The sequence below is a fragment of the Panthera uncia genome, assembly GCF_023721935.1.
Source record: "Panthera uncia isolate 11264 chromosome C1 unlocalized genomic scaffold, Puncia_PCG_1.0 HiC_scaffold_3, whole genome shotgun sequence".
NCBI lineage: Eukaryota > Metazoa > Chordata > Mammalia > Carnivora > Felidae > Panthera > Panthera uncia.
Window position 1 is genome coordinate 87,123,696 of NW_026057584.1, and position 27,503 is coordinate 87,151,198.

The 27,503-nt window shown below is 35.4% G+C and overlaps 1 protein-coding gene across 1 annotated transcript in view; it reads left to right on the forward strand.

Moving 5' to 3' along the window:
- Positions 1-27,503, forward strand: part of LRP1B (LDL receptor related protein 1B) — a 1,876,868-nt gene that overhangs the window by 330,613 nt on the left and 1,518,752 nt on the right. Inside the window, exon 2 of the mRNA XM_049615676.1 lies at positions 19,121-19,243. Within this exon, the coding sequence (XP_049471633.1) occupies positions 19,121-19,243 (123 nt within the window). The remainder of the gene's footprint in view (positions 1-19,120; positions 19,244-27,503) is intronic.

Below are 27,503 nucleotides of genomic sequence, written 5' to 3' on the forward strand. Positions count from 1 at the left end.
GGATCTGTGCTGACGGCTTGGAGCCTGGAGCTTGCTTCAGATTCTGTGTCTCCTCCTCTCTCTGCCCCTTCCCTGCTCATACTCTGTGTCTCTCTGTCTCTCAGTAAATAAACGTCAAAAAAAATATGATTGTAAAGATGACTAAAATATCTAGCTGAAATAAAAAAAAACAAGGAGAAAAGGTATTCATTATAGATGTATGTTACTGAGTTAATTAGTGAAAACATTGTGTTAGTTTTCAAGTTCATTGATGTTTTAACATATATAAATTTTTTAAATTTGTAACATATTATAATTTCTTTCACATTTTAAATATATATTTTTATACCTAATTTTGCATTTGTAATTTTATATTCTTTTCCTTAAAGAATGTCCCCAAACATTAATAACCTAGAGCCCACACCGTTTGGATATGCCTCTGGTGGGAGCTAATGACAAAATGCCATCTGTAAGGAAAAAAATGAGAGGAGAATCAAAGGCGAGAGGCTGATATTTTCCTCAGTGGTGTATGAGACCAAGATGGGATTCCCCATTAACAAGAGATATGGTTATCCCAAACTAAGATATAGTACTCACTGTAACACATGTGTCAGGTTGCTTAGATTATGGTGAGGAAGAGAAATTCTTTAAATTATAGGTCTCATTTACATGAAGACATGATTTAATATTAACAAGGACACGTAGATATTCTGGGTTAGAGGTTCTCAAACTTTAAAGTGCCTAAAGAATACCTGAAGAACTTTATAAAATTCTGATTTTTGCACTCTTATCTCCAAAGGTTCTAATCAGGAACCAGGATTTGCTTTTGTTTAGCCCACACCCCAGGTGTCTTTAACACAGACATCCCCCAAACAACTTTGTGGACTATTGATTTGGGGCCAGTATGGATTTCCAGGATGTACTGTTTGGGGTATCTTTTCTTAAAATCCCCCCTCCCCTACACTTTTGAGTGGCTGAAATAGATTTATATTGCTAAACATGAAATGTCTGTGGAAAACAAAAAAGCATCTAAACACCACAATACACTATTATAATAAAGAGTATGTACAATATGGAGACATAATGGGATTATCTATGTATAAATAACTGGATTTTTTATATGTCAAGATGAATGGTTTTGGCTTTAGAAGCCTCAGAAATCAGTTATGGTGCTAAAAAGAGAGAGAGAAAAATCAAATCACATAGAAATCAGTGTCTAATTTCAATGATTTAATACATTTATTAGATGCATTTAGTATGCTTTGAAGAAGTCACCTCAGGATACATCTTCTCATTCTCAAAACTAATTTTTGAGAATATGCCTGCAACAAATATCTTAAAATTGAATTAAGAACCTTTGACATGTTATTTTTTAAATCAACTTTAATGAGGCATGATTTTTTACTGTCAGATTATTCTGACTATAAAAAATAGTGCCTACTTTTAATCTTTGAATATGCAAATTAATTTTTTGAAATGAACAAAAATAACAGAGTAACATTGAGAGATAAGATAGGTAGAAGTCAGTGGCTCAAAAACAAGACCAGGATATTTTATAATGAAATTAATGTATTTAAATGAGGCAAATGTAGTAAATTTTTACTAAAGGGAATTTCAAAAGAAAAGAGAGTCAAACCTTTAAGATTCATCCAGTGCATGTGCCTACAGAGTACAATACTTAGATACAAGAGCTCCAGGAGGATTTTAAAGTTGTCCTTAGCTGAAACTTGTTTTCTAGATGAGGAATTCAGGACCAAGGCCCTGGAGTCATTTGCCCAGGAGGGAAGCATCAAGATACATCTGGGAACCCAGTGTTCCGACTTCTAACCTGTATAGTTTTCTATTTTGCTTTCATTTCCACTAACTTTTGTGGGATGGGATGTATTAAACTCTTGATTTTTGAATTCATATCAGTGTAAGAATTCACTGAGCTCACATTTTCAATCCTTATTTGAGCTAATGAACCATTTGTGCAGGTGTTATCTACACTTAAATTTACAGATTGCCCCACCAAAGATGCTGTCAGACTTTGGGTAGGAGTAAGGTAAGGGAAGCGCATCTAGCTCTATGTGTAATGAAAAGTAGCATAAATAGACAAATATTTTAAAGGAGAAGATAAAACACTTTGGGTTACTGTATGTATTTATAAGAATCTTAGCATGTAGTCTGATTGGGTGATATGCTGAGAGAAGGAATGATGCTTTGTCTATTCCAGGATATAGATATCATTTAGTAGATTCAATTAACTTTTTGCGGGGTGCACCTGGGTGGCTCAGTCGGTTAAGCCTCTGACTTTTGATTTTGGCCTGTGGCATGATCTCACAGATCATGAGATCGAGCCCCATGGCAGGCTCTGTGCTGATAGCACAGAGCCTGCTTAGGATTCTCTCTCTCTCCCTCTCTCTCTCTCTCTCTCTCTCTGACACTGCCTTACTTGCCACACTCTCTATCTCTCAAAATAAATAAATAAACACTAAAAATTTTAACTTTTTGATCTCTCAAATAAGAAAGCTGGGAGGTAGTGAAGTTGGAAATGAAAAAAGAAAAAAAAATAGCAAGGAAAAGAATGCCGGCTACCAGTCCACTGGAAGTGACTCCTGTTACTAAAATCAGTATTTTTATTCTATTTTCTTCACTGAGCACTCAGGTGAGGAATGGAGAAATTTCCAAAATTGCACAAATTTCATCAGCAAAGGAACACTTATAGTTTATTATGTCAATTAAGCATATAATATGATTTTAAATAAATGATAAATAAGTGAGTAAAATGTGGATTTTGGTTCAGATTTTTGGCTTTCAGTCTATTTTGCTGACATTCAGTGCAATATTTTGCTGCCACTGTTGGTAGCATCCTTTTGTATATTGTCTATAATATTTAGTATATTCTAGCTGCCCATGAAGGAACTGAAAATTCTTTTATTCAGTTTTTTAAATTTGTAAATTTGTAAACTGAATTACAATCCTGCTACCATTTAAATATTGATAAGTGTGTTACTCTCTTTTCTGTGTTTTTCCTCAGTAAATTTTTTAATAATTCTTTTACCATGATTAATTAATCTATTCATTAAAGAATGTCTAAGACACATAATGATATTTACAAAATTGTGTTCAGAATTCATATCAAAGAAACCACAAATACCCTTTGGAAACAAGAGCATGAATGTATATAATGAATAGTAATTAACAGGTAGATAATTAAAAACATGATGAGATATTGTGTTAATATACCTACTTTTAAATTGTAATAATTGGAATCCATTTAGTCTTCTTTGAATATAGAACATAGTTGGGGAAGCTAAAAATTTAACAAATATGAGAAGGCAGGTTTTTGTATATATATTTTAAGTCTTTGTTGTCCAAATGTTAACTTGTTCTTAAGTTTAATTCATTTTTTAATATATTTTAAAGTAGCTTAAACATTTAAGTACTTTAGAAAAGTTATTTAATCTAGTGGAATATATCAACTTTAATTGTATAGTTGTCAGGACTTATTCATAGTTAACATCAGTAAAAGACCAGAGTCCTTAAAATTTGTTTGTTTTCCTCATGTTTGCTTACACTTTTATCTTCCCAATCATCTGCTAATAGTCTCTCAAAAGATATATATTATCTCAAAAGGTATGTATTATCTCAAAATACACACACACACACACACACACACACACACACATATATATATATCTTTGCTCATTCTTAAGAAGAATGTCCTCATCCATTACAATGTTATGAAATTGCAGCAATTCAGTCACATCTGTGGTGCTATTTTCACCACATCTGTAGTTACTTCCTACAGTGAAGTCTTGAACCTTTCAAAGTCATCCAGGAGGATTGGAATCAACTTCTTCCAAACTCCTGCTAATATTAATATATTGATCTCTTTCTACAAATCAAAAATGTTATTAATGTCACCTAGAATGGTGAATGCTTTCCAGAAGGATTTTGATTGACTTTGCCCCGACCCAGTAGAAAAATTACTTTCTATAGCAGCTATAGCTTTATGAAATGTATTTCTTAAATAATAAGACTTGAAAGCCAAAATTACTCCTTGATCCATGGGCTGTAGAATGGATGTTGTGTTAGCAAGCATGAAACATTAATCTCATTGTACATCTCCACAGAGCTCTTGGGTGACCACCAGGTACATTGTCAAATGAGCAGTAATGTATTGAAAGGATTTTTTTTTTTTTTTCTGAGTAGTTCTCAACAGTGGCTTAAACTATTCAGTAAACCATATAGTAAACACATGTGTTGTTATTCAGAATTTGTTGTTCCATTTGTAGAACACAGACAACATAGATTTAGCATAATTTTCAAGGGCCTATGGATTTTTGGAATGTAAATGAGCAGACTTGAACTTCAAGGCATCAGCTATATTAGCCCCTAACAAGACAGTCAGCTTATCTTTTGAAGGTTTGAAGCCAGTCATTGACTTCTCCTTTCTAGCCACAAAAATCATACATGACATCTTCTTCCAAAAAGGGCTGTTTTGTCTACATAAAATATCTGTTAGTTAGTGTAGCCACCTTCATTATTAATTAATGATCTTAGCCAGATCTTCTGGATAACTTGCTGCAGCTTCTACTTCAGCACTTGCTTCACCTTTTACTTTAATATTTTGGAGACGTCTTTTTCCCTCAAACCCCATGAACCAACCTTGGCTGGCTTTAGATTTTGCTTCTGCAGCGTCCTCACCTCTCTCAGCCTTTGGGCTTTTCTCTGGTTTAGGCTTGGACTTAATGGAATGTTGGAGCTGGTTTGATCTTCTCTCCAGTCCACTAAAACCTTCTCCGTATCAGCATTAAGGCTGTTTTTCTTTTTTTATCATTTATGTGTACACTGGAATAGCACTTTTACTTTCCTTCAGGAACTTTTCCTTTGCAATGCATCAGGAGCGCCTGGGTGGCTCAGTTGGTTAAGCGTCTGACTTCGGCTCAGGTCATGATCTCATGGTCCGTGAGTCTGAGCCTCGAGTCGGGCTCTAGTGCTGATGGCTCGGAGACTGGAACCTGCTTCGGATTCTGTGTCTCCCTCTCTCTCTGCCCCTAACCCACTTGCATTCTGTCTCTGTCTCTCTCAAAAATAAATAAACATTAAAACTGGTCAACCAAACAGCAAACTGGCTGATCACTTCTGCAAAATGATTATTCAACAAAGGAACTTTAAACCACAGGATTGCATAGGTAGTTCATTCTTCCTCATGGCAACTCTGGAGCTGTCTTTCTGGGAAGGATGCTGCATCTTAAGAGTACCGCTTAAGAATGAGGTCACAACTCACTTAAAACTCATATTTCCTGAAAAACGGGCAAGCACCAGGATGTCCACGCTTCATGGAATTTTTCCAAGTTCTATTATCATGGGGTCTCTTAAAATTAACAAGCTTTTGAAAATGGTCAGAAAATATGCAGAATATGTTTGAGGTCAAAAGAAATAGAAATATCACAATGATACAATCTCTTGTACTGACATTCAAAAACAATAAGAAGTATAGTTTAGGGTGTGGGAAAAAAGTAAGGTTGGGGACTTACTTTGACACTATATTTGGAGGGCAGTGCAAGCAGGGGAGGGGCAGAGATAGAGGGAGACAGAATCCCAAGCAGAATCCCTGATGTGGGGCTCCAATTCATGAACCTTGAGATCATGACCTTAGCAGAAATAAAGAGTTGGATACTTAACCGACTGAGCCACCCAGGTGCCCTATCATGAAGTATTTTTGAGTAAAACCAAAAAGAACAATATTTTGAATATTTAAAAAAAATCCAACAGTTTATATGTATAGAAAAACCAACAGAAACATTTTTAAAAGTAGTTGCAGTTATTGTCTATGAGTGGTGAACTTCAGAATATTTGATTTTTGTCCCTTTATTATCTTCCATTTTGTTTTGTTTTACTTAAATATAACTTGTGTAATTATAATATCACCAAAATTTGAATGATAGAAAATAATAACAGTCTAATACAGAGTCAGGTAATATGATTTAATACATGTTTTGTTAAATTATATTGTTTGTCAGTAATTTCTTAATTTGGGGGAAACATGTAAAATCATTGGCATAATGTGAGAACATGTATGCGTTTATATCTCTTCCTGAAAACATTATGAGGCTTGATTTATATTCCTTTTGGCCCCCATGGCTACCTTTTCTAATTTCCTATTAACATTAAAATGTTACATTAGACCTTTCCTTTTGATAGAGTAATAATTACTTTCACAAGGATTCATTTAAATTCTCATGACATGTGTCTTCTGCAGAGAAGTACTTAATTATCTCTGTTACTTATAGTTATGTTTAGGAAACCCATTGAACTTTCATTCATATTTCACAATTATCCAAATAACATAAGCCCGCCTAGCTGGGACTTCTGTCCTCTACCACATTAACTAATAAAGATGCTCTTCTCATTTGATAGTTTGGGGTTTAGACATATATCTACAAAAGGGTAACCATTCTATGAAAACCACTATCTCACCATATTTTAATTTCCCCCCTAGAGGACTTTCATACATTTTAAGTATTTGTTTGATGATGGAGATAAAATACAAGGAGCTGGAAAGTTCATTTATTCCATGCTTTTGATTGTGGAGAATACTAAAGAAGGAAATTCTTGATAATATCCAACCTTTTGTGTTCTTAATATTCAGTCTTTTCATCTGTGGTATACCTTCATGATTGCCTCTATCTCCATAAATGCCTTCTTTTTTATTTTTTATTCACAAAGCTGTAAATAAATTATAAACAAAGGTTCATTCTTTGTAGGGACAGTTGCTGCCTTTATAGATCTGAGACTCAAACACATGGAATTTTAGGTATCAGCCAGAACTTGGGTAAGGTTTGAGAAGAAGGAAGCACTGAGGCCTATTTTGGAAGTGCAAATTTGGTGCAAAGTCACAACATTTAAAAAGAGGGTGAATAACAATGGTTTATATGACTTCCAGGTCATATAATGCAACATCTGTAGTGCCTGCACATGTATGTGTGGAATGTTTGGGGCTCTTGCAATGACTGAAGGCACTGCTGGCATTTAATCTCTAGAAGTCAGTGATGCTAAATATACTCACAGTGCAAAAATTGTTGCTCTCAAAATGCCAGTAATCTCCAAACTGAGAAAAAACTCCTTTAGTGGTAATGAGAGCAGCTTTGTGTCAGTCAGATGAGTGTTTGTGTTCTGCTTCCTAGTTGGGTAATATTAAGAAAGTCTTTCAACTTTCTAAACAGTCTCATATCTGATCCATTCATTGAACATAAATAACAAGTTTTTGTGAGTATTAAATAAAATAGATTGTTTATTTTAGTATGTGGCAGATAGTGTGCATTCAATGACTATTGCCATTTATAGTATTATTATCTTCCCCACAAGAAAGTCTTTTAAAAAATGTATCAACTTAAAATAACAAAAAGTCAAGGGTGCCTGGCTCAGTCATTTAAGCATCCAACTTTGGTTCAGGTCATGATCTCATAGTTCGTGGGTTTGAGCCCTGCGTCGGGCTCTGTGCTGACAGCTCAGAGCCTGAAGCCTGCTTTCAGATTCTGTGTTTCCCTCTCTCTCTGCTCCTCCGCTGCTTGTGCTTTGCCTCTCTCTGTCTCTCAAAAATGAATAAACATTAAAATTATTTAAAAAAAATAACAAAAAGTAAGAAGGCTTACTGCATGAAGAACATATTAAAATATTGACTGCACTCAAGTCAAACAATGTGAATATTCAACCTATTTTCCAGGCTATCTTTGACACATAAACTAAACTTCAGCCATAGGAATCACTTGGTGTTCCAGTAATATACTGTGTGTTCCCTGTATGATCTTCCTTTTGTTTGGAATGTTATTCTCCCACCTAGTGAGCTTGGCAATCTCACTTTTTTATATTAAAATGACTTTAACATACCTTTTTTGGGGGGAACTTCCCTGATACCTGTATCAGTTTCTTCTGGTTGGTAGTGAAATTATGCAACATGCCATGGCCAAGTAATAAGGATATTTGTTGCATAACATGACAAAATGTGTAGAGATCCATGGGATGGAGTGCAGAGGCACCTCAGGGTAGTCCAACACTATCTTCTAAAACCTAGTGATGAATGTCTTTCTGCTATTGTCATCCTCACTGTGTTAGCCTTTGTCCTCAGGCTTATTTATCCTCATGCTCTGATTATGGCTGTGGCTGCTTCAGATTGCAAATGCTGACAACCTAAAGCAATGCAGAAAGCTCTTCCTCTCCTCCTCTCAAGTCTTTTTTTTTTTTCTTTTTAATAGAAAGAAAATTGTTTCCTGGGAAAGTCTTAGCAGACTCTCAACCTTGGTTGTCACTGATGAACTCTAGGACACGTGTCCATGCCCTCGCCACAAGGGAGACAGGGAAAGCAAGCAAATGGTTTTCCCTGCCTCTACAGTGGGGTATGGGGTTTTTCAAAAGTGGTAAAAGTAGCTGTTGGGTAGGTCACAAAAAAGGTTTCCTGCCTTCCTTCTCTGCGTCTCTGCTGCAGCTGTCTACAGCACAACTCTCAGCTGTCTACAGCACAAGTTCCTCCATTTGCAATGCTTTTCCAATACCCTCCACACCTATATTAACACTTATTTCACATTACTGTAAATATTTCTACATTTGCCTCCCCCTCAGCAACTTATGGGTAGAAATCCTGTTGTCTTCATCATTACATTCCTATTTTGGTTCACCATAAATGAGTACTAATTAAATGAGTAAGTTTAAAGTCTTTTAAAATAGGAAACAAGAAATGATCGTTGAGAAATATATTTTAAAATCAAAGTTGGAACTTGAGATAAGTGAAATTTTAGTCTTTGAAGAGCCCTTAATGGTTAAAACACAGCATAACAGATAGGAGATATTGCATCATCCCCGAAAGAGCCAAAGCCTAACCATCTGCTTCATATCTCACTAAGCCTAGAGATGAGAAAAAAGATGTGAATTTTGGTACCCCCTGGGAGATTGGAAGAGGATCACACAGGATTTAGAGAATAGAACTTGCAAGGAAATGTCAATAATTTAGGCTTTTTCTTTTACATTTACGAAGGAGACCTGTCAAAATTTTCCCTTTCCTTAACAATGTAGTATATGAAATAACTCTGCAGATTCATTTCACAGGGCTTTTGAGAAAGGGCAGGTAAAAAGGAAATAGAACATTTCTACTGAAATTTCAGAAAAGAACACTGAACTGCAAAGCTTTAGTCCAATGATAATAAAAAGTGGAGTCGACCATGTTGAATGTATCAGTTTTATTCCACTGAAAAATACAACCTTTGTCTCTTGCTAAATAAAAGACAGTGTTTTTACTTTGGTACTTTTTTGTTTTTTTCTTGATAAAAAAAGCAGTTCTACGCTGAGTGTGTTACAATATCACTTCCTGAGGAAAAACAGAACAAAACAAAACAACAACAATAACAAGGAGGCTAAGAATATTTAAATGATCAAGGGAACAACAAAACAAAACAAAAAACAAAACAAAACCAACTTTCTGAAAATTAAATGTCAAATTGGATTTGAAATGTTTACAGAGATACTTTTCATTTGTTCATTATGATAGAAATGATAAATGAGCAAAGCTTCTTCTGAAGATAATGTACTTCTTTAAATTTCCAATTTTGTCCTGGTTTTACATAAGGTGTTTTGTAAATACAAATTGCCATTTGCAGCACCAAAACCACTTGACGTTTAATAAGGCATAGGGTGATTGCAAATTTGGTAGCCAGCAGAAAACATAAAAATATACAATTCAGTTACAATTTTCTCATAATACAAATATATCACATTTTGGCATTTCCTCATCTCATGAGAATAAAAACATGCACACACACACACACACACACACACACACTCTTCCTAATTCATATATTTCCCAGAGATGGCATTTACTTGAGCATTTATACTGTATTTTTCATAAAGTCTTGTCATGTCTTTCTAGTTAGTATTGTTGGCCTTAGTCCTGTCATTTGACATCAAGGAGGAGAGGCATTTTACTTAAGCAGGTAGCGTTGAAATGAACAGAACGCAACTTAGGAGAAAATGGCCTTAAAGTAATGGTAAAGTACCTGACAGCTTGGCTAATCAGACTTGAAAAAAAGTAATGTTTGGGCTGTGAGATGTAATGGTTCTAGTATTCGTTTCCTATTGCTATTGTAACAAATTATTGCAAACTCAGTGGGTTAAAGCAACACAGTCTTTCTTATCTTGCAGTTATGGCGGTCAGAAGCCTAAGTCCTGTCCTTAGGACTGAGTCTTTATGCAGTCTCTAGATGAAAATCTGTTTCCTTGCCTTTTTCAGCTTCTAGAGGCCGTCCCACATTGCTTGGTGTGGGACATCAGATTGTTCCAACTTATGTTTCTGTTTTCGCATCTTCTCTCCTCTCTGACTTCCCTTTTATAAAAACTCTAAGGATTACATTGGGCTCACATGGATAATCCAGGCTAGTCTCCCTACCTCATGATCCTTAGCTTAATCACATCTGCCCAGTCCCGTTTACTGCGTAAGGTGACATTCTCAGGTGTGGGAGTTAGGATATGAACATTTTTGGGGTACCATTATTCAGCCTGCCAAAGGACTCTTATTCAAACATTTGGTTTGTCTGTCTTAATCAGTCTTCGCTTCAGGGATAACAGAGTTCTAGGTGGAGTTGTATGCTAATTTTAAAATACCACAATATATGTACATACTGTATGAGTGTATGTGCACATATGTCTGTACTTAGAGTAATTAAGTGTCTAAATTCTCAATAACGATTCAGCAGGACAATGGGAATTATTAACTAAAATTCATGTTATTATTGAAAGGTGGGTACTCTTGTAAAAAGTTCAGGAAAGAAAAAAGAAGTAAAAACCAATGAATTACTGAAGTGGTGGTTAATAAAAGTTTATTGTGCCTACACCAAAAAGATAGTTTGCAAACTGAGAGTTGTATTCCATGTGGAATGAGGCTTAGAGCTATATTGTTATAAGGCGGCTTATATAGTACGGAGGCAAGGACTATTCTTCACAGTGATTGTTTACAATATTATGATTTTCTTAAATATAAGGGAATTGGTTAGCAGTTACCTCATATCCATTTTGGGGAACAATTTAAGTTTTGCTTAAATTTTCAGAGGCATAAGCAAGAAGTGACCCAGGTCAAATTAGTCTCCTTTGTCTTGCCTCGCAAATAAGCTAAATTAAGCTTTGCTTGTATGACTAAAGTAGTTTGTCTGTTCAGGGAATTTTCAAGTCTGGTCTCTTGTTTGATTTTAGCACTCTTCATTACTAACTGTCCCTCTAATTTAAGCTTGGGCAGATTGTTAAGATGGATTTAAGAAAGACAAATGATACTATGAATTATATAGTCTTATAGTGTATAATATGGTTTATTTTTAATCAACCAGGCTTTTTGTGGAGGAAAACTAAGTACTTGGTAAAATTAAACTGCCAGGTTTGACCATTTTTGACCGACCTTTCTTCACACAAACCTTCTTAATATAATCCAAATATATTTTCCTATTTCTATTAAACATAGACTTAAAATGATGAGTTACATTTTTATCTTACACTTACAAAGATGGTATTTTTAAAAGAATTATCTTAAAAAATACCACTATCATAATATATTTGGCTAAGTTAGCATTGCATAACCAGGTATTGTAAAAGTATAATTTTCAGTATAGTCTTTAAGAGACTCTGGAGGATAACACTGAATCTCTCTCAAGTTTGATTTTTAGTTTTCATGGATGCTTTAATTTCATATGGTATAAACTTTAGTATTCAGGTTATTTTATTTTAACCAGGGGATAACTTCGTTTTAATTTTGGTGATTAACTAAATAAAGCTATTTATCATTTTGATAATAAAATATAAAACACAGTATTGCTTTGTTTTTTATCCCCCACCCTTTATCCAAAAAAAAAAAAAGAAAGAAAGAAACAAAGAAAGAAAGAAAGAAAGAAAGAATAATTCTTTTCAGAAAATGTGAGATTTTTCCATTAAAGTCACCTTGTTGGGGCAAATATAAAGTCTTAAGACAGAACCTTCAGCCCCCCAGGAGCTCATTACCAGTAGCTACAATACATACGGTAAAATACAATAGGAGCTTTTTGGATGGAGTGTTATAGAACTGGTGATGGAGGAAGAAAAAAGTTTGTTGGGGAAGTTTTGATTAAAGGAGGTAAAATGTCATTGACTTTAGAGGAGAGACTAGAATTTCATTGTACGGGAAAGGGCATTCCAAGCAAAGCAATAAAACAGTAAAGACACATAAAAGTATATATTTAGGGAAAGTGAATAGAAGAGCATAGAGAACTATAAGTGTTTGTTGGACCAAGAATGGATAGTAGAAGAAAGCATTGAAGAAGAAATACTTTTGCCATATTATGAAAAAACAATTCGTATGGAATTCTAAAGGATTTTTCTTCATCTATATATGCACATTTTTTCTGGAGAAGGGGTAAATATAAAGGCAAAAGATTTAAGGTACTTCCTAATAACTCGATAACTAACACCACTCCTTTAATTTTACATGAGCTTAATCAAAATTTGAAGTTGAGTTAGTAATACTAGTAATATCTGTAATACAGCAAGAATTTCTGTAGATCTCTACAAGAATTCTATTCTTCTGGTAATGGAATCATTGCTTCTTATTGTGGGAAGAAAGGAAATGTAGCTATATTTCTCTTTTAGCAATTATAGATGGTATATTATTAACCATTATATGACTGTCAGTGATGAGATATATAGATATACTAGATTTAGTAGTTATACTAAATAAATATTTGTGATGTTAACTAACTTCTGAAAATCTAAGTCACAGACCTTCCCTAATGCTTAGCTAGTGCAGGAGGTTGTAGCAATTCTTTAACTTAGCTAGGATCAATATTGCATTCCTCAGGAATTTAGCTGTTGAATGGGTGCTACCCTTCCTTTTACCTTTAATATGCAGTTACCAGAGTTCATCATTTATACTTCCTTTAAAATGTTTTTAATGTTTATTCATTTTTGAGACAGAGACAGAGCATAAGCAGGGGAGGGGCAGAGAGGGAGGGAGACACAGAATCCAAAACAGGCTTCAGGCTCTGAGCTGTCAGCACAGAGCCCAACGCAGGCCTGGAACCCATGAGCTGTGAGATCATGACCTGAGCCGAAGTCAGACATTTAACCGACTGAGCCACCCAGGCGCCCCCATCCTTCCTTTAAATGTCCCCATAGTGTCCTATTGTGCATTTAGTAGGCAATTATCTTTTTTTTTTTTGTAAACTAACTTTCTCATTAGTATTTAAATAGCAAGTCGACATCTAAGGGAAATGGCATCGCATTATTATAAATTAATCATGGTGAAAAACTCAAGGAGCTGGAGTCTACATAATTTTTTCAATAGATGCCTATTGGTGGATATTAGTTTTAGTATTTGACTGTGATACTTCCTGTCTTTTTAAAAGATAAAAAATAGTTCATTGTGACATTAAAATGAGGAAATACAAATTAGATAAGTCTGTGGCAACTCATGTATCTAAAATCTTTTGTTTAAGACCATCTACATGCAACTTCCAAAAATGTTACTCTTAATTTTTATTAAAATGAGCAATTATATGCTTTCATATAAATGTAGCAAGATTATCATACTAATCTAGGGTGAATCCAAACTTAGTAAAAGTCTATAGGCTGTGGTTGTCCTAATCTTTTCATGTCTTTTTATTGCAAGAGACTATTATTATAAAGAGATAGACATGGTCCTAGCTTTGATCTTCTTCCTTAGGGATGTAAGTGAAACTGCCTACACATTCTCATAAGCTTCTTGTTTTAATCACAGTGTATAACAATACCTTTCATACAATATGAAGATATTTAAAATAAGATTAGTTTGAATATCTCAGAAGTGTGGCATGAAGCATTAAATAGGATAAGTGGAAAATACATATATACACAGAACATATTTAGCTTCTGATTCAAGGAACTCAATCCGGTGGATATCTTTTAAAATGATCACCTTGAAGTAGTGAACATTCATTCATTTGGATCATATAATCAGTGCTTTTAAAAACCAACCTTGAAATGGAATATCTGGTTGAAAAATAAATAGGTGAGTTGTAGAAAGCTATTCTTAACTGCTACTTCTTAGAGCGATAATATAAACCTGTCCTCAAAATTGCAACAGTACAAGTTGTCTTTCAAGGTTGGATCTTGCTTAGAAGCTGATAACACAGGCTCATTAGGTAAATCCCGGTAAGTCTGTCTTACTCCTAATATGTATCTATTTTGAATTAGGATGGATTTGGGTACATATCTATACATGTGAATATGTATTGAGGGTGGTTTGCATATTTTCCCAAGGGATTTTCTTCTGAGATTTTCCCCAAGGGATTATTCTGTATCTGTGTTCAATGTAGGTGAACGTTTGGACATTAATACAACACAAAATGAACAAAACATGATAATTGTCAACTGCACACTTTTCAGCCTTAGCTGGATCCTCATCGCTGTTAGAAAGAAATCCTTTCACAAATTCCTAGTTGAGTCCTGCTCCAACTCCCTCAGCAGTTATCCTAAATCTTTACCACTTTTTCCAGTTCCATCCTTTGCAAATTGTAAAAAAATAATCTTGCTTTTCAGTTCTTTGAGAAAACACAACCAGGCAAGAAAGCAGCTTCCTACCAGGTAATTACTTATCTATTTCATGTCTATTTCATTTCTCTCTCCTTTCTTCCTCTGGGCAGGTGCTCCTACTAGTGTTTAGGTTCTTATTCCAGCCACATGAGTTCTCCTTGGGAAACTGTTCCACTTCCACATCCTTGGGCTCCAGTCTCTCTTCCTTCAGTGGCATCTTTTCCTCAGCCTACACATTTGCTCCATTTTTTCAGAACTCATTGTATTGAGTGTTGTCACAGTGACCCCCTTCCTCATTACAATTCTTGAAATTTCACATGGTTTTAGTGAAACTCCTTTTCCTTTGCCCTTCTCCTTTTGTATCTCTGGATAAACTTTCTGTCCCCTCTGTCCCCTTGCCTGACCTATTCCTATTTCTTTGCCTCTACCCGTTTCCCCCCACCTCACTTAAATTTCATCTACATCTATTCCTACAGTTTTTTTGCTGTTTCCTTTACAGCTCCAGTTCTGTTCCATGTTTCCAGTTTTGATTATTCTCCTAAATTTCAGACTTAAAATGCATCTCTGCCTGATGCATATTTATTCTTGAATCTCCCACAAGCATCTCATACTCATTATATTCAAAAGCTGTTGAGAAGTTCTACATTTAGGGTCAAAGATCTGAACTTCAGATTCTGACATTTAATGAGATGGCGAGCAGGATATTTGACTTCAGTTTCCTCATCAAACACTGTCTTGAAACTCTATTTCACTGATATATTTATCCACCAACCATCCCTTCTCATATACATTATTGCAATAACATCCTAATTGATCCCCTTGTTTCCACCTTCACTTCACTGAAGTTTTTTCTCAACACAGTAGTCAGAATTATACTTTAAAACAGTAAGTTATATCATCTCTTTATTCAGAACCTTCCAACGGTTTGTCGTCTTGACTTTTAATAAAAATCAAGCTTTCCTGTGTCCTCCTCAACCCTGTATATACTGATTCCTTGCCCCAACTCTTTCTACTCTCTCTTTTTCTCCAGCTATTCTGACTTCCTCAGTATTCCTTAAATTTTACTGGACACCCTCCTGCCTCAGGTCCATAGTATATGACTCTTACTACATTACCTTTTATTCAAATGGATGTCACCCTCCCCTTCACTTCAAATGTCATTGTCTGCGATGTATTCTCTGACCACCTTATTTAAAATTGTACATCCATATCCCCAGCCTCCAATTCTTAATCCCCTTCTCTGTTTTATTTTTCTCCATAAAGTTTTATCTTCTTATGTATTATACACATAACTCATTTATTTTGTTTTTGTTTCTATCCTGCCACTATTAATATAAGCTTCATGATGCCAAGGATTTCTACTTAAAAAAAAGTTATCTTCAGTGCCTAGAGCATAGTAGAAACTCATTAGTGATTGTTGACTAAGTAAATGAATGAAAAAATTAAGATTGGGGGAGGGGAGAATGGAAGTGCTTTTGAGGTAAAAAAAAAAAAAAAACCCTGTAAAATACTTATTATTCCCTCTGTTATACCTATTATTATTATCCCACTGCCTGCATGACCAGGGCCATGTGTACATTACTTTTTTTGTTAATATCCATATGTTTTATTTTGGTTTTGAGATTCCATCCAGTTAATTTTTGAGGCTATTCACTTGGAAATATATTTGAGCCTTTCAACCATTTGGTCACCAGTTATTAATTCTTACATCACTTGGAGCAGAGTCTCCATTTTAGTTCCCAGTACTTTAGTCCAATCATCTGGAGCTTTTCTCTAGACAATTGCAAGAGTGTCCTGACAGATGACTTTGTCGCATATATTATCATAAATAGCCTTTCTTAAGTACTTTTGTATGACTTCAAATTATCTACAAAACATTTCCTATGATAATCAAAGTCCTTCATTACTGACTCTGACCTATGTTTTGAGATACTATTTCCAACACCCTAAATAGTTCTTTATGGCTCTTTTTTGTTTCTTTATACTTTCAATAAGTACTTATTGATTATTTACTGAGTCAGGAATTATACAATGGCCTTTAGCAAGGCACCATCTCTTTTCCCTTATTCTCATAGCAATTTGTTATAGTTTGGGAGGAAAGAAAGTGGGAAACAGTCTAGCATCTCAAGATCATAAATCAAATGCAGAGTAGCTATAGGTACAAAGAACATCCATTCTGATTTTTCTGGAAGAAATTTGGTTTATACCTGTTTCCCAGTATAATTCTTAATAAGCCTTCCTTAATCTTCAGAACTCTCCCAGTTTGATTACAAATTATGTGGTCTCTTTTTCTATAAGCAAAACAATGTGAATTTTATCCCATGCTCTTTTCCTATATAAAAGTTATGGGGTAGTCTAAAGCAAAACATATATTCTCCTCCTCTAGCTTTGGAACGTACTTATACATATGGTGGGGGAAAAAAAAACAACAACAACAGTTTTATAACCTGAATGTCATTCCAATTTTAGCAATTGTTTTTGTTTCAAATGGATTTTAATAATTAGTGCCTTACAATCAAAAAGAATGAAACCTTCCCATTTGCAACCACGTGGATGGAACTAGAGGGTATTAGGCTAAGCAAAATTAGTCAGAGAAAGACAAATATCATATATATGACTTCACTCATATGTGGAGTTTAAGATACAAAACAGATGAACATAAGGGAAGGGAAGGAAAAGTAGTATAAAAACAGAGAGGGGAACAAAACATATGAGGCTCTTAAATACAGAAAACAAACTGAGGGTTGGGGGGGGGGGGGGGGGGGGGGGGGTGGGCTAAATGGGTAAGGGGCATTAAGGAAGACACTTGTTGCTAACTATGCTAACTAACTTAGATGTAAATAAATAAATAAATACATAAATAAATTTTTTTGTTTTTAAAGAAAAAGTGATTAGTGCCTTGGACATACTTTTACTCTACTCCTTGTCTGGAATATCTTGTATTTACTCTCTATTTATCTAAGTCCTACCCATTTTTAAAGTACATCTTCAAACTGTTCTTTGCTTTTGTCTCCATTTCTATGTGTGGTCTCTTTTAGCAGTCATTTTCTATATCATTTATTTGGCAACTTTTTGTATACACTAAGTACTTTTTTCCTCCGGGAACTGTTGGCCCAAGTAGTCTGCTGGATCCTCAAAGCCAAAGATCGTGACTTCTACATTTTTGTAGCAACAGTTCGAGCTAAATACAGAGTATGCTCAATTAAGTTAATCTTAAAAAAACAAGTTATGATAACAGTGGTAATAAGTGTGATATTGACGGTAGATTTGTTGAAAAATATAATATGGTAAGATAAAACAATAGGGACTTTCAGGAAATATCTATAGTATGAGAATGGGAAAAATTTAATTATATACCACATCCATTGGTTAAAGATGTGTGTATGTTTGTGTATGTTTGTAATGTATATTTATTGAAAATTATGTGGGGGTTGGGAGGGAGAGAAAGGAAAGATATACCATATTTTATCCAACCATTGTGTGGAAAATGCACCATCATTTTGTATATTACTAGGGGAAAAATGTCAGTGAAGTTATGGTCTAATGCTTTCATATCAGTTAGAATTTTTATTTGATAACATATTGAAAGACCTACTTATTGATAGATTTTTAAAATTTTGAATCATTCCTGTATATACATAAACAAAAGTATAAGTGATATCAAATGGTTAAGATGTTCCTAACACTCTTTCACATTCAGAGATTATCGATTGTAAGAAACATTCCTATTTCAGACATTTAAAATATGTAAAAAAGTAAATATTATATTGAGTGGATTCACAGTGTGTAAGTAAGTATATTGCAAAAAAAAAAACAAAAAAAACCAGAAACAAAAACAAAGCAAGACATATAATAAATTTACTAGGACTTGAAGAAAGACTACAGATCCTAAATATTCTGAAGCTATGGAAGGAAAATAATGTAATTTTTGGATACAACCAATTGTAGAAACCCAAATTAGAGCAAAGCTTTACAGAAGTTTGCGGTCCGGTAGCAGAAGCTGTCATATGGGAAGTTGTAGCAAAAAAAGGAAAGAGAAGAAAAAGAAAAAGAAAAAAGAAAAGAAAAGAAATATTATGATATTGGGTATTCAACTGACATGAATCCCCAGTATCAGGATGGATGATTCGGAACTGAATTCTCAGAGATGGAGTTTAAGTACAATATTTAATTTTTATTACTGATTTTTCTTTCTCTTAGAGCAGAGGAGGAAACTAAAATTTCTGTACTCAGGACTTCTGGTTTGGATCAATATCTTCTATAAAACCCACTGACTGTGATAGCCATATGTCTTATCCAATATGACCAAACCTCTAGTCATAAACACAAACAGAATTCTTAACTATTTTCAGAACAGAATGTGTGAGACCACAACATAGTCACTTCTATCAAAAATGTGTGCTTGAGCCAAGTGGCCAAAATTAAGACAAATACTTGGTTTAGTTTTGCTCCTGAAGAGAAAATGTGGATCACACTCATATACCTTTTACGTATTGCTTTCCCACATTTCATCTTTGTACTGCTCTCGTGTTCACGTTCAGATCATTCATATTTTATTTCGAAACATTTTCATTTTCAGATCAGCAGTTGTGTGATCCTGGTGAATTTCTTTGCCACGATCATGTGACTTGTGTCTCCCAGAGCTGGCTGTGTGATGGGGACCCTGACTGCCCTGATGATTCAGACGAATCTTTAGATACCTGTGAGTAGAAAGGTTCTCATGCCATTCAGCTTTACCTTACATGTGAAACTAAATGTCAGTTGTTTTCACGGATGACTGCTGTTCTAGTTGATTCTTTTTCCCCCCAAATAGCCTAAGAAACTTGAAACCTTTTCTTTGTGTTTTCTTTAAAATGACTATGTGAATGAGAGCATAAAATGCAGTTTTGTACTGTGCATTAATTTTCGAAGGGAAGAAAATGCAAGGTTAATTATTTCAATGTGATTGTGTTACTACTAGAAAAAATATAACTTGAGAGGAAAAAACATTTAAAACAGAGCACTAAAAGGGAATAAGACCCTCTCCCATAATATATTTCACTCATTTTGAGACAGAAGAACATAGAGAAAGAATGGTAAAGTAACCAAGTTGAGCTTCCATATTATCTCTGTTAATATTTTGGGGCACTACACAAATTATTGGACATGCTTTCTTTTGAAACAGAAAGACTGAAATGATTTTTATTCATCCCTACAGTGAGTATCTTTGCCTTTATAATATTAGATTCAGAAGCTCTTCATACACATGGATCTCAGTTGTAATAGTACCACTGTATCTAACTTGGGAGTCCACTGAGGGCTTTGCATGCATGAAAAATGCCCCTATAGCAAAATTATAAATAATAGGACCACAGCTAAATCTGCTATACTTTTTTTTTAATACTGACTATCATATAGTATATGAATGCTCCTCTAATTTTGCTATTGATATTTCTAGCACTTCTAGTTTGTGCACCCCCTGTCCCCTGACAACCAGGTGGGCCAGCTTATAAGTATTCTCAAAGCAACTACGTAATGCTGTTGGGTTGAAGTGAGAAAAAAAAATCCATCATCCTTAGTGCTTGATATTGTAAGAGATAACAATTATTGGTTCCATTTTCCATTTTTATTTACTTGTTTACAAGTCTTGCAGGCAGTGCCAATATAAGTTTTGATGACAATCTTGCCATTAGAAAGCAGAGGCAATGCTTATTCATTTTCTTTATGTTTGCTAGTGTTTTTAAAGTTTCTCAGCATATGGGTTCTTGAATATTTGCATTAATTGCTCTTTGAACAGATCACTGCTTCTATAGGAAGAGGTTGTAGTTGTTTACTACTACATTTGTAATTTTCACCAGTTTAATTCAGAAAACCTTTACTAGACACTCTATAGCATAGAAAAGTTTCAAGGCATGATAAAACAAACAAAAAAAGTAGGTTAATGGGAAAAAACTCTAATGGATAAATAAATGTAGTAAAGCCATACGAAAGAATATTATTTGGCAATAAAAAAGTAATGACATACTTATACATGCCACATGGATAAACCTTTAACACATTATGCTTAAGAAGAGAAGCGAGTCACAAAAGGCCAGGTATTTTATGATTTCATTCACATGGAAGATCTCAAATAGGCAAATTCATAGAAACAGAAAGTAGTTTCTCAAGTCCAGGTGGCGTTGAAGGCAATGAAGAATGATTGCTAATGAGTATGGGATCTCTTCCAAAGGTGAAACTATTCTCAAGTTAGATCACAGTCGTGGTTGCACAACACTGTTAATACATTTAAAATCATTGACTTGTACATATTAAAATGGGTGAATTGTATGGTATGTGAATTATGTTATAATGAAGTTGTTATAATAAAATGAAAAAGAAGAACAAATCTCAATATTATGCTTATGGGCACAGATAGCATAGTAATGAGAAAAGACAACCATAATAAATAAATGTACTGGCCATGAAATATATAAGTAGTGGGACCCTCCCCTATATAAGTACCATCTAGGAGTAGTCTCCTTCTTAGCTGCAAGGGATGGTTGCCATGGCACAATCAAAATAAAAAGTTAGAGTTTTGAGTTTTGGTACTGGAATCTTTTGTTTCTGCCTTGTTTATTCTGCAAAATTGCTGATGGGAAAAATGACAGAGATGTGAGATAGCTCTTTGAAATGTGTATGCAGGAAGGCCAAGTTGAGGGGAAATTTCCATGGAACTGTGTACCAGGCACAATGCAAAAGCAACTGAGAAGAAATGGAAGGAGAACCTATAAGGGCAAGAGTTTTCTTTATGCTGGTGAAGAATAGAGAATAATGATGTTCTTTTTGTGCTAAAGAGGGAATTCGATAGGAGATTCATACTGGAGAAACTTTGTGGTATAGAGAAGTAGCAAGGATCTGTGTGGTCACAACTAAAGTCCAGAGAGTAAAGAGACCTTGCAGTGAATGTCAAAGTGGATGGATGGCAAATATTCTTCTCCCCCTCCCATGCCCAGTCCACACTTCTAGGAACATGGCTGATACCCATTAGGGCCATACCAATGGACTCGACCTGAGTTTGCCAGCCAGCATCCACTGCGATTGATTGGGCATTTGCTGTGAATAGTTTGTGTATCTACCACAGTGTTGTTAAATATTTGAATGTCCACCCTGCCCATAAAGTAGACAGCACCTGGGGCTTAGGAAAAGGTAGGTCCTTCATTCACAGAGATTAGGGGCTTGAGGCCTGAGGCTGTAAGTTAGAAATTACATGTGGTTAATTAGAAATAGAGATAGACTGTCTGCTTTCTTACAATATTTTTAACATGCAATTTCATACCTGCTCAAGATATTCTTGGCAGTATAGTTATTTTCTTCTCCAATAAAATTTGATGAATTCTGTTTAAAAATGTTTCTTCACTTTGGCCATTCTTACTCTATCTTTTAACATCAAAATTGCTGAATATCCTTAAAGGAGATGCTAAAACTATTATTGTAGTTACATAACAAAAACAGAGATATGGCTATTTTTCTACCTGGGCACTCGATCTGGAAAACATTTTTGGATCTACATTAAATTAGCCTAGTCCCGATAAATGGATTCAGTCAGTACCCATTGAAATATGGACAAGCAAGGGAAAAAGCTTTATGAAAAATATGAGACTTTTTCAAATTTAAATTTCTCAATCCAGATGTTCACAATTACATTTTCCCTAATCATAGTGCTTTGTAATGTGTTGTTTTATGACATTCATATGCAGTCATCACTAATCTACATAAAATAATTGCATAATTTTATAATTATATGGATGCATCCATTCATTGTGAAAGATAAATACCAGAAATCGAAAACCGTGAAGACTGATTTTTAGGAAGGGTAATTTTGTGCTCACTGTATGGACAAAAGTGTGTTACCATCTTTGATTTGAAGACAAAGTGTGTTGTATCTACAAAATATTAGATGAAAACAGCTGATGCTATACACTTATTTTTCCTAAATCCACTTAGCCTTTAAAATGATAAGAAGAGCAATATAGCACCAAATTTATAATGATAGTGGGAAATCTCTGCAAGGACACCATTCTATAGGGATAAAAAATGAGTATTTTCGGGGGGGGGGGGGAAGACAGGAATTACTTGTGAAATGCCAATGATTGAAATGCTTTGAACATAAATGCACATACAGAAAAACAAGAAATTTTGAACTTACATGAAATTTATATATTTGGGGATCTGAGAGGTTAGCATGCATATATATTCCTCTTCTGTGTGTGTTTAGGCCCAGGTTCTAGGGACATTCTCTAGTATCCATGAGGTGAGAGTCAAGACTTCACAGTGAAAAAAAAACAAAGAACTCCCCCATAAACTTTTGTGTGAGGTTGATTTACCACTAAGCTGATTGCATGTTGAGATGAGTTTTCTTAAATATGAAATTGGAGAAATTTAATAATTTATACCCTTACGTTGAATGTCAGAAGTGATTCTTTAGCCTTCGATTAAAAATGAAACTCCTTATTTCTCTACATTATTTGAAGTAATTTTTCAAGTGTCTAAATGGCTAATCATCTTTAGGTCCTATGAGGCAATGAGAATAGAAAATCAGGAAAATCACCATCTTTCAACTCAGTGCTTTCAATCCAGTTAGTCTGGCGTCATGTGTTAGGAGGATTTAAGTGAATGGTGGTAATGTTTATTTGTGGAATGAAAGCTTAGCACCACCTGTGGCAGGGAAGTCTTCTTGAAAGGCACTTTTATTCTGAGGTATTCAAAATTTAATTCCTTCTAGGATTTTCTGTTGAGTGCTTAATGATACTTCCTTCCAACAATTAGCTTCAGCTGATGTATGATGTTTTCTGCCAATCTGATGTTAATGTACTTAAAACTTGATCCTTCCTTTTTAAGTCAGGAAGGTATTAGTTCTGCTGCTTCTTTTCCTTCCCTATTGCCCTACACTGTCGTTCTTCAGAAAATCATGTACTGTGTCCTTCAATTACATATCATGCTTTGGATGTAATGACTCACTGTCCAACAAAGGAGAATAAAAATGGCCATGGGGTACCTTGGTGACTCAGTTCGTTAAGCAACCAACTTCGGCTTAGGTCATGATCTCACAATTCATAGATCAAGCCCCATGTGGGACTGGTTGCTGTCAGCAAAAGCCCACTTCAGATCCTCTGTCCCCTCTCTCTGTCCCTCCCTGGCTTGTGCTCTCTCAAAAATAAACATTAAAAAAAAACGTCCTTAGAGGACGGTAAGATTTGCAACCTTGACAGTTGTGATAATTGACTCTATCTTGATGCAAACTTTTTCTGTAAAGGACTAGATGGTAAATATTTTAGGTTTTGTGTCCCATGTGATTAAAACTGCATGTTCTTCTCTGTTTTTTGTTTGTTTCTTTGCAAAACACTTTATTTAAAATGGCAAACAAAACCAAAAAACTTTCTCAGCTTACAGTTTATACAACACAGGACTCGGGTGGGATTTGGCCAGCGGGCTGTAGTTTGCCACCCCCTGTTGTAGTGTCAGAACTGAACCATATCCACTTTCCACTGTGGTAGTGGTTCTGTGCCAGGTACTGCTGCCACAGGGGACAGGATACCCCTTCCCCATAGAAGTATGTGGCACAGAGCTCGGTGTGTACCCACTACCATATGGAGCCAGACTCGGGCAATATAGTGCCATCCACAAATGATGGGTTCTTTCTTCTACTTTTGCATAATCACCTTTTTGGTTAAGATTGCATTTACAATGAAACAGAAACAATAACTTAACCAGCTAGGGGTTTGTTGTTCCCATATAAAAAAGTTGCAAAAGTGCACCACTTAGGATTGGTATGATAGCTCCACTTTCTGCTCTGCCATCCTTAGCATGGAGATGTCAGTCTCACAGGCAACGCGGACGACTTGAACTCTGCCAGTAGATAATTTCATTTCAGGCAGTCACAAGGGAAAAGGGAAAGGGAAAAGGCAAGTGCTAGTTGAGTCTCTCTGTTTAACAAAAAACAAGCTCAGTGGATTTCTGCTTAGATGTCCTTGGCCAGAAGTGAACATATGAGGTATGGGGCAATGAGTATTTTCAATGGGGCCCATTGCTCTCCAAAATAGAATTAGTGGCTCTGCTATTAAAGGAAAAGGGGAGCACAGCTATTGGGTAGGCGGAGGCACCAGGCAGCATGTGCCACTGTGTCCTTTCACCCCCTTCCTTCTCTCTGTCCACTGCACGGGAAGGGGGAGAGGAAGGCACAGTGCATGATCAGGACTTCTGAATCCCAACTGCTTGGCTGTAAAGCCAGTTCCTCTCTGAATATCTTTGCTCTCTGGCAGCTGACTTAACCTTTCTAGGCTTTCATCACCTCATCTGAACAATGGACATGATAGTACCTGCCCCACAGTAAAGTGCTTAAAATAATGTCTGTTGCATAGTAAGACTCTTCATTGCACACCTCACCCTGCTTTTCAGATGCTCAGAGCTCTGAGTGAGCAAGCGCCTTATCCTACGGGGCTTTTGATAGAACATCTTTACTGCCCCCTCTCTCACTTTTACAGAAAATCAGTTTTATTCTTTAAGGGTGTGACTAGGAATAGGATTAATTTACCACATACACTCATTCACGTTAAGTTGTTAACAGTTTTTAATAATTAGGTATATTACACACAAACATTAGGACAGATTTTGTATCAAGATTATTTTGGGACAGGTGGCTTTTTCTAGGAACTCTTCCAAAAACATCACGTTAACTAATTGACTAAAGTTAAAATACATGGCTAAAAAACACATTAGTGAATAATCATATTTAATCAACACTACAGTCCTGAAAGGTAGAGGTTATCTCATTTTAAGAAAGGAAGAAATTGAATTTATGGTCCTCTGTACTCCTATACATTGGCAGTTATTGGTGAATGCAGAATTTATATTTCTTTGAAGTTGCCTTATTTTTTGAAATACTGAGGTAAAGAAGGATCCAACTCATAGCAGGGCTCCTAAAACCACCTAATTTAAATATATGATGTCATTTGAAAAACACAGAAAGCTCCCAACAGGGTTATATCATGCTGACTTTGGGAGTGATCAGTTCTAATTGAATAATGTAGTAAAAATAACAAGTCTTCTGGGTAGTAGGAATAGAAGCATTTATGAAAAATGAAAATAACTGTGAGTTATTAGGGTCAGATGGGCCTCTGCGTGAGTTGACCATTTCTTCTATTGTGTTTCTAGTGTATGCGATTTTTAACCTTTATTTAGATAGGATGATATTAATGAACTTCTTATATTTATACAATGGCCTTTCCCCTAGGATATAAGGTGGGAATCCTTTTATGGTTTCCTTCTAAATTTTCTTTCTTTGACAGAGGTCAGAGAAATAAAATGAAATTCAAGTGGGAGGTTATTAGCAAACAGATCCTGCCCTTTAAAAATATATAGTAGAATAGGGCACTGAAACTAGAGTATAGGAACAATAAAATGAATGGAAGTGTGGTGCTTGTTTCTAAGTAATAGTGATTTAGAGGTCACTTTGCAATGAGCTAATATATGGGAGCCACACAGCTAAGCTTTTCGTTAGGTAGAGAAGCTGAAATGATCTTACAGATTAAATGGAAAGCATATGAGACCCATGAGGACAGTTTATGTCTCTTCCAATTCTTTTTGTTTTGCTCTTCATTTTATTCTTATAGTCTTCTCTTTAGCATTGGAGAGGCCAAAAACATTGACCCTTCTTTAATAATAAAAAGACTCCCACTTAAGAGTTGATATGGAGGGGTGACAGAAAGGTGGGGAAAAAGTGTAATTTTGAGTTGAAAGAGCCTGTCTAATGTTGGTTCTTTTTCCTAGCACAGTGGGGATGGGTGGAGGGTGACGTTTCTCTTCATTCTGCCCCACAATGTACTAATGGATCTCTGAAAGTCAGCCTCTGCAATTTTAAGAAAGCTTGATTGGAGGCATAGGTGATAAAACTGAGTGCACTATAGTTCACACAGGCAGAGCAAGACCAGCATTGAAAAAAAGCCTCACTTTTTGACTCAAGGAGTTACTGCTTGTTGGTTTTCTGATCCTAGATCACAGGTCAAAGGATAAAAAGCGACTCATGTCCCTCAGCCTAGACTGGAAACTATAGGGAATGCAAACTTTGAAATGTTGTAAAATAAAGAGGGTAAAACAAAATAGATGAATTCCACAGACAACTCTGATAAAATCTCCTTGGCTTAAGGGATGATGTACTGTAAACAAATGCTCTTTCAGAGCTCTATAGGGACAAAGCTGAAGGCTGAACAAGGAGTCTTCTTAGAAACTATTCAATCCATCATTTATCCACAACTAATCTAGCATTTGGGGTTGAGGATGAAGGCTTTCTACCTTTCATGGGTGAGCAAATTTCTTCCCGGAGGACGTTTTATTCTTTATAGTCAGTGTATAAAATTTACATTTGACTTTCACTCAGAAGTGCTTCTAAAATGACATATTTTGTTAAATGAAGCACTAAAGGATGCTGTGTTCTAAGAACTTATTTTAATGGCAGTGCCATTCTTTTTCTCTCCCTTTCCCCACATCTTCCATCATCCTTTACTGAAAGTGAGATATGAACCCCAACTATAATATGCCTAGGGAATTTTCAGCAGGACAAAGAGTGTCATCATTTGGCTAATTGCTATATAGGCCCTGTTCAGATTCAGGCAGTATAATTAACTTTGTGTTGAATTTTTTTTAATTAAAATCTTTGTAACATTAGCTTTCCTGATTTAGGGGATGAGATAAATTGCTCACAAAAGAGTTAAGTTCTTGAGAAGATGGATAGACTAAAGAGGGTTTAGGTGAGAGGATACCAGTTTAGTGAATGTGGCTTATAACATCTACTCAGGTTGCATGCAGGGTTTGTTGTTTGTTTGTTTCTTTGTTTATTGGGTGGAGGGGGGGAAGATGCCTTGGAAGGAAAGAGTTTGCTGGAATTATTCACTGGTTAACATTGAAGAATCAGATACAACAGGGACAATCCTTCAAATGGCACAGATCTT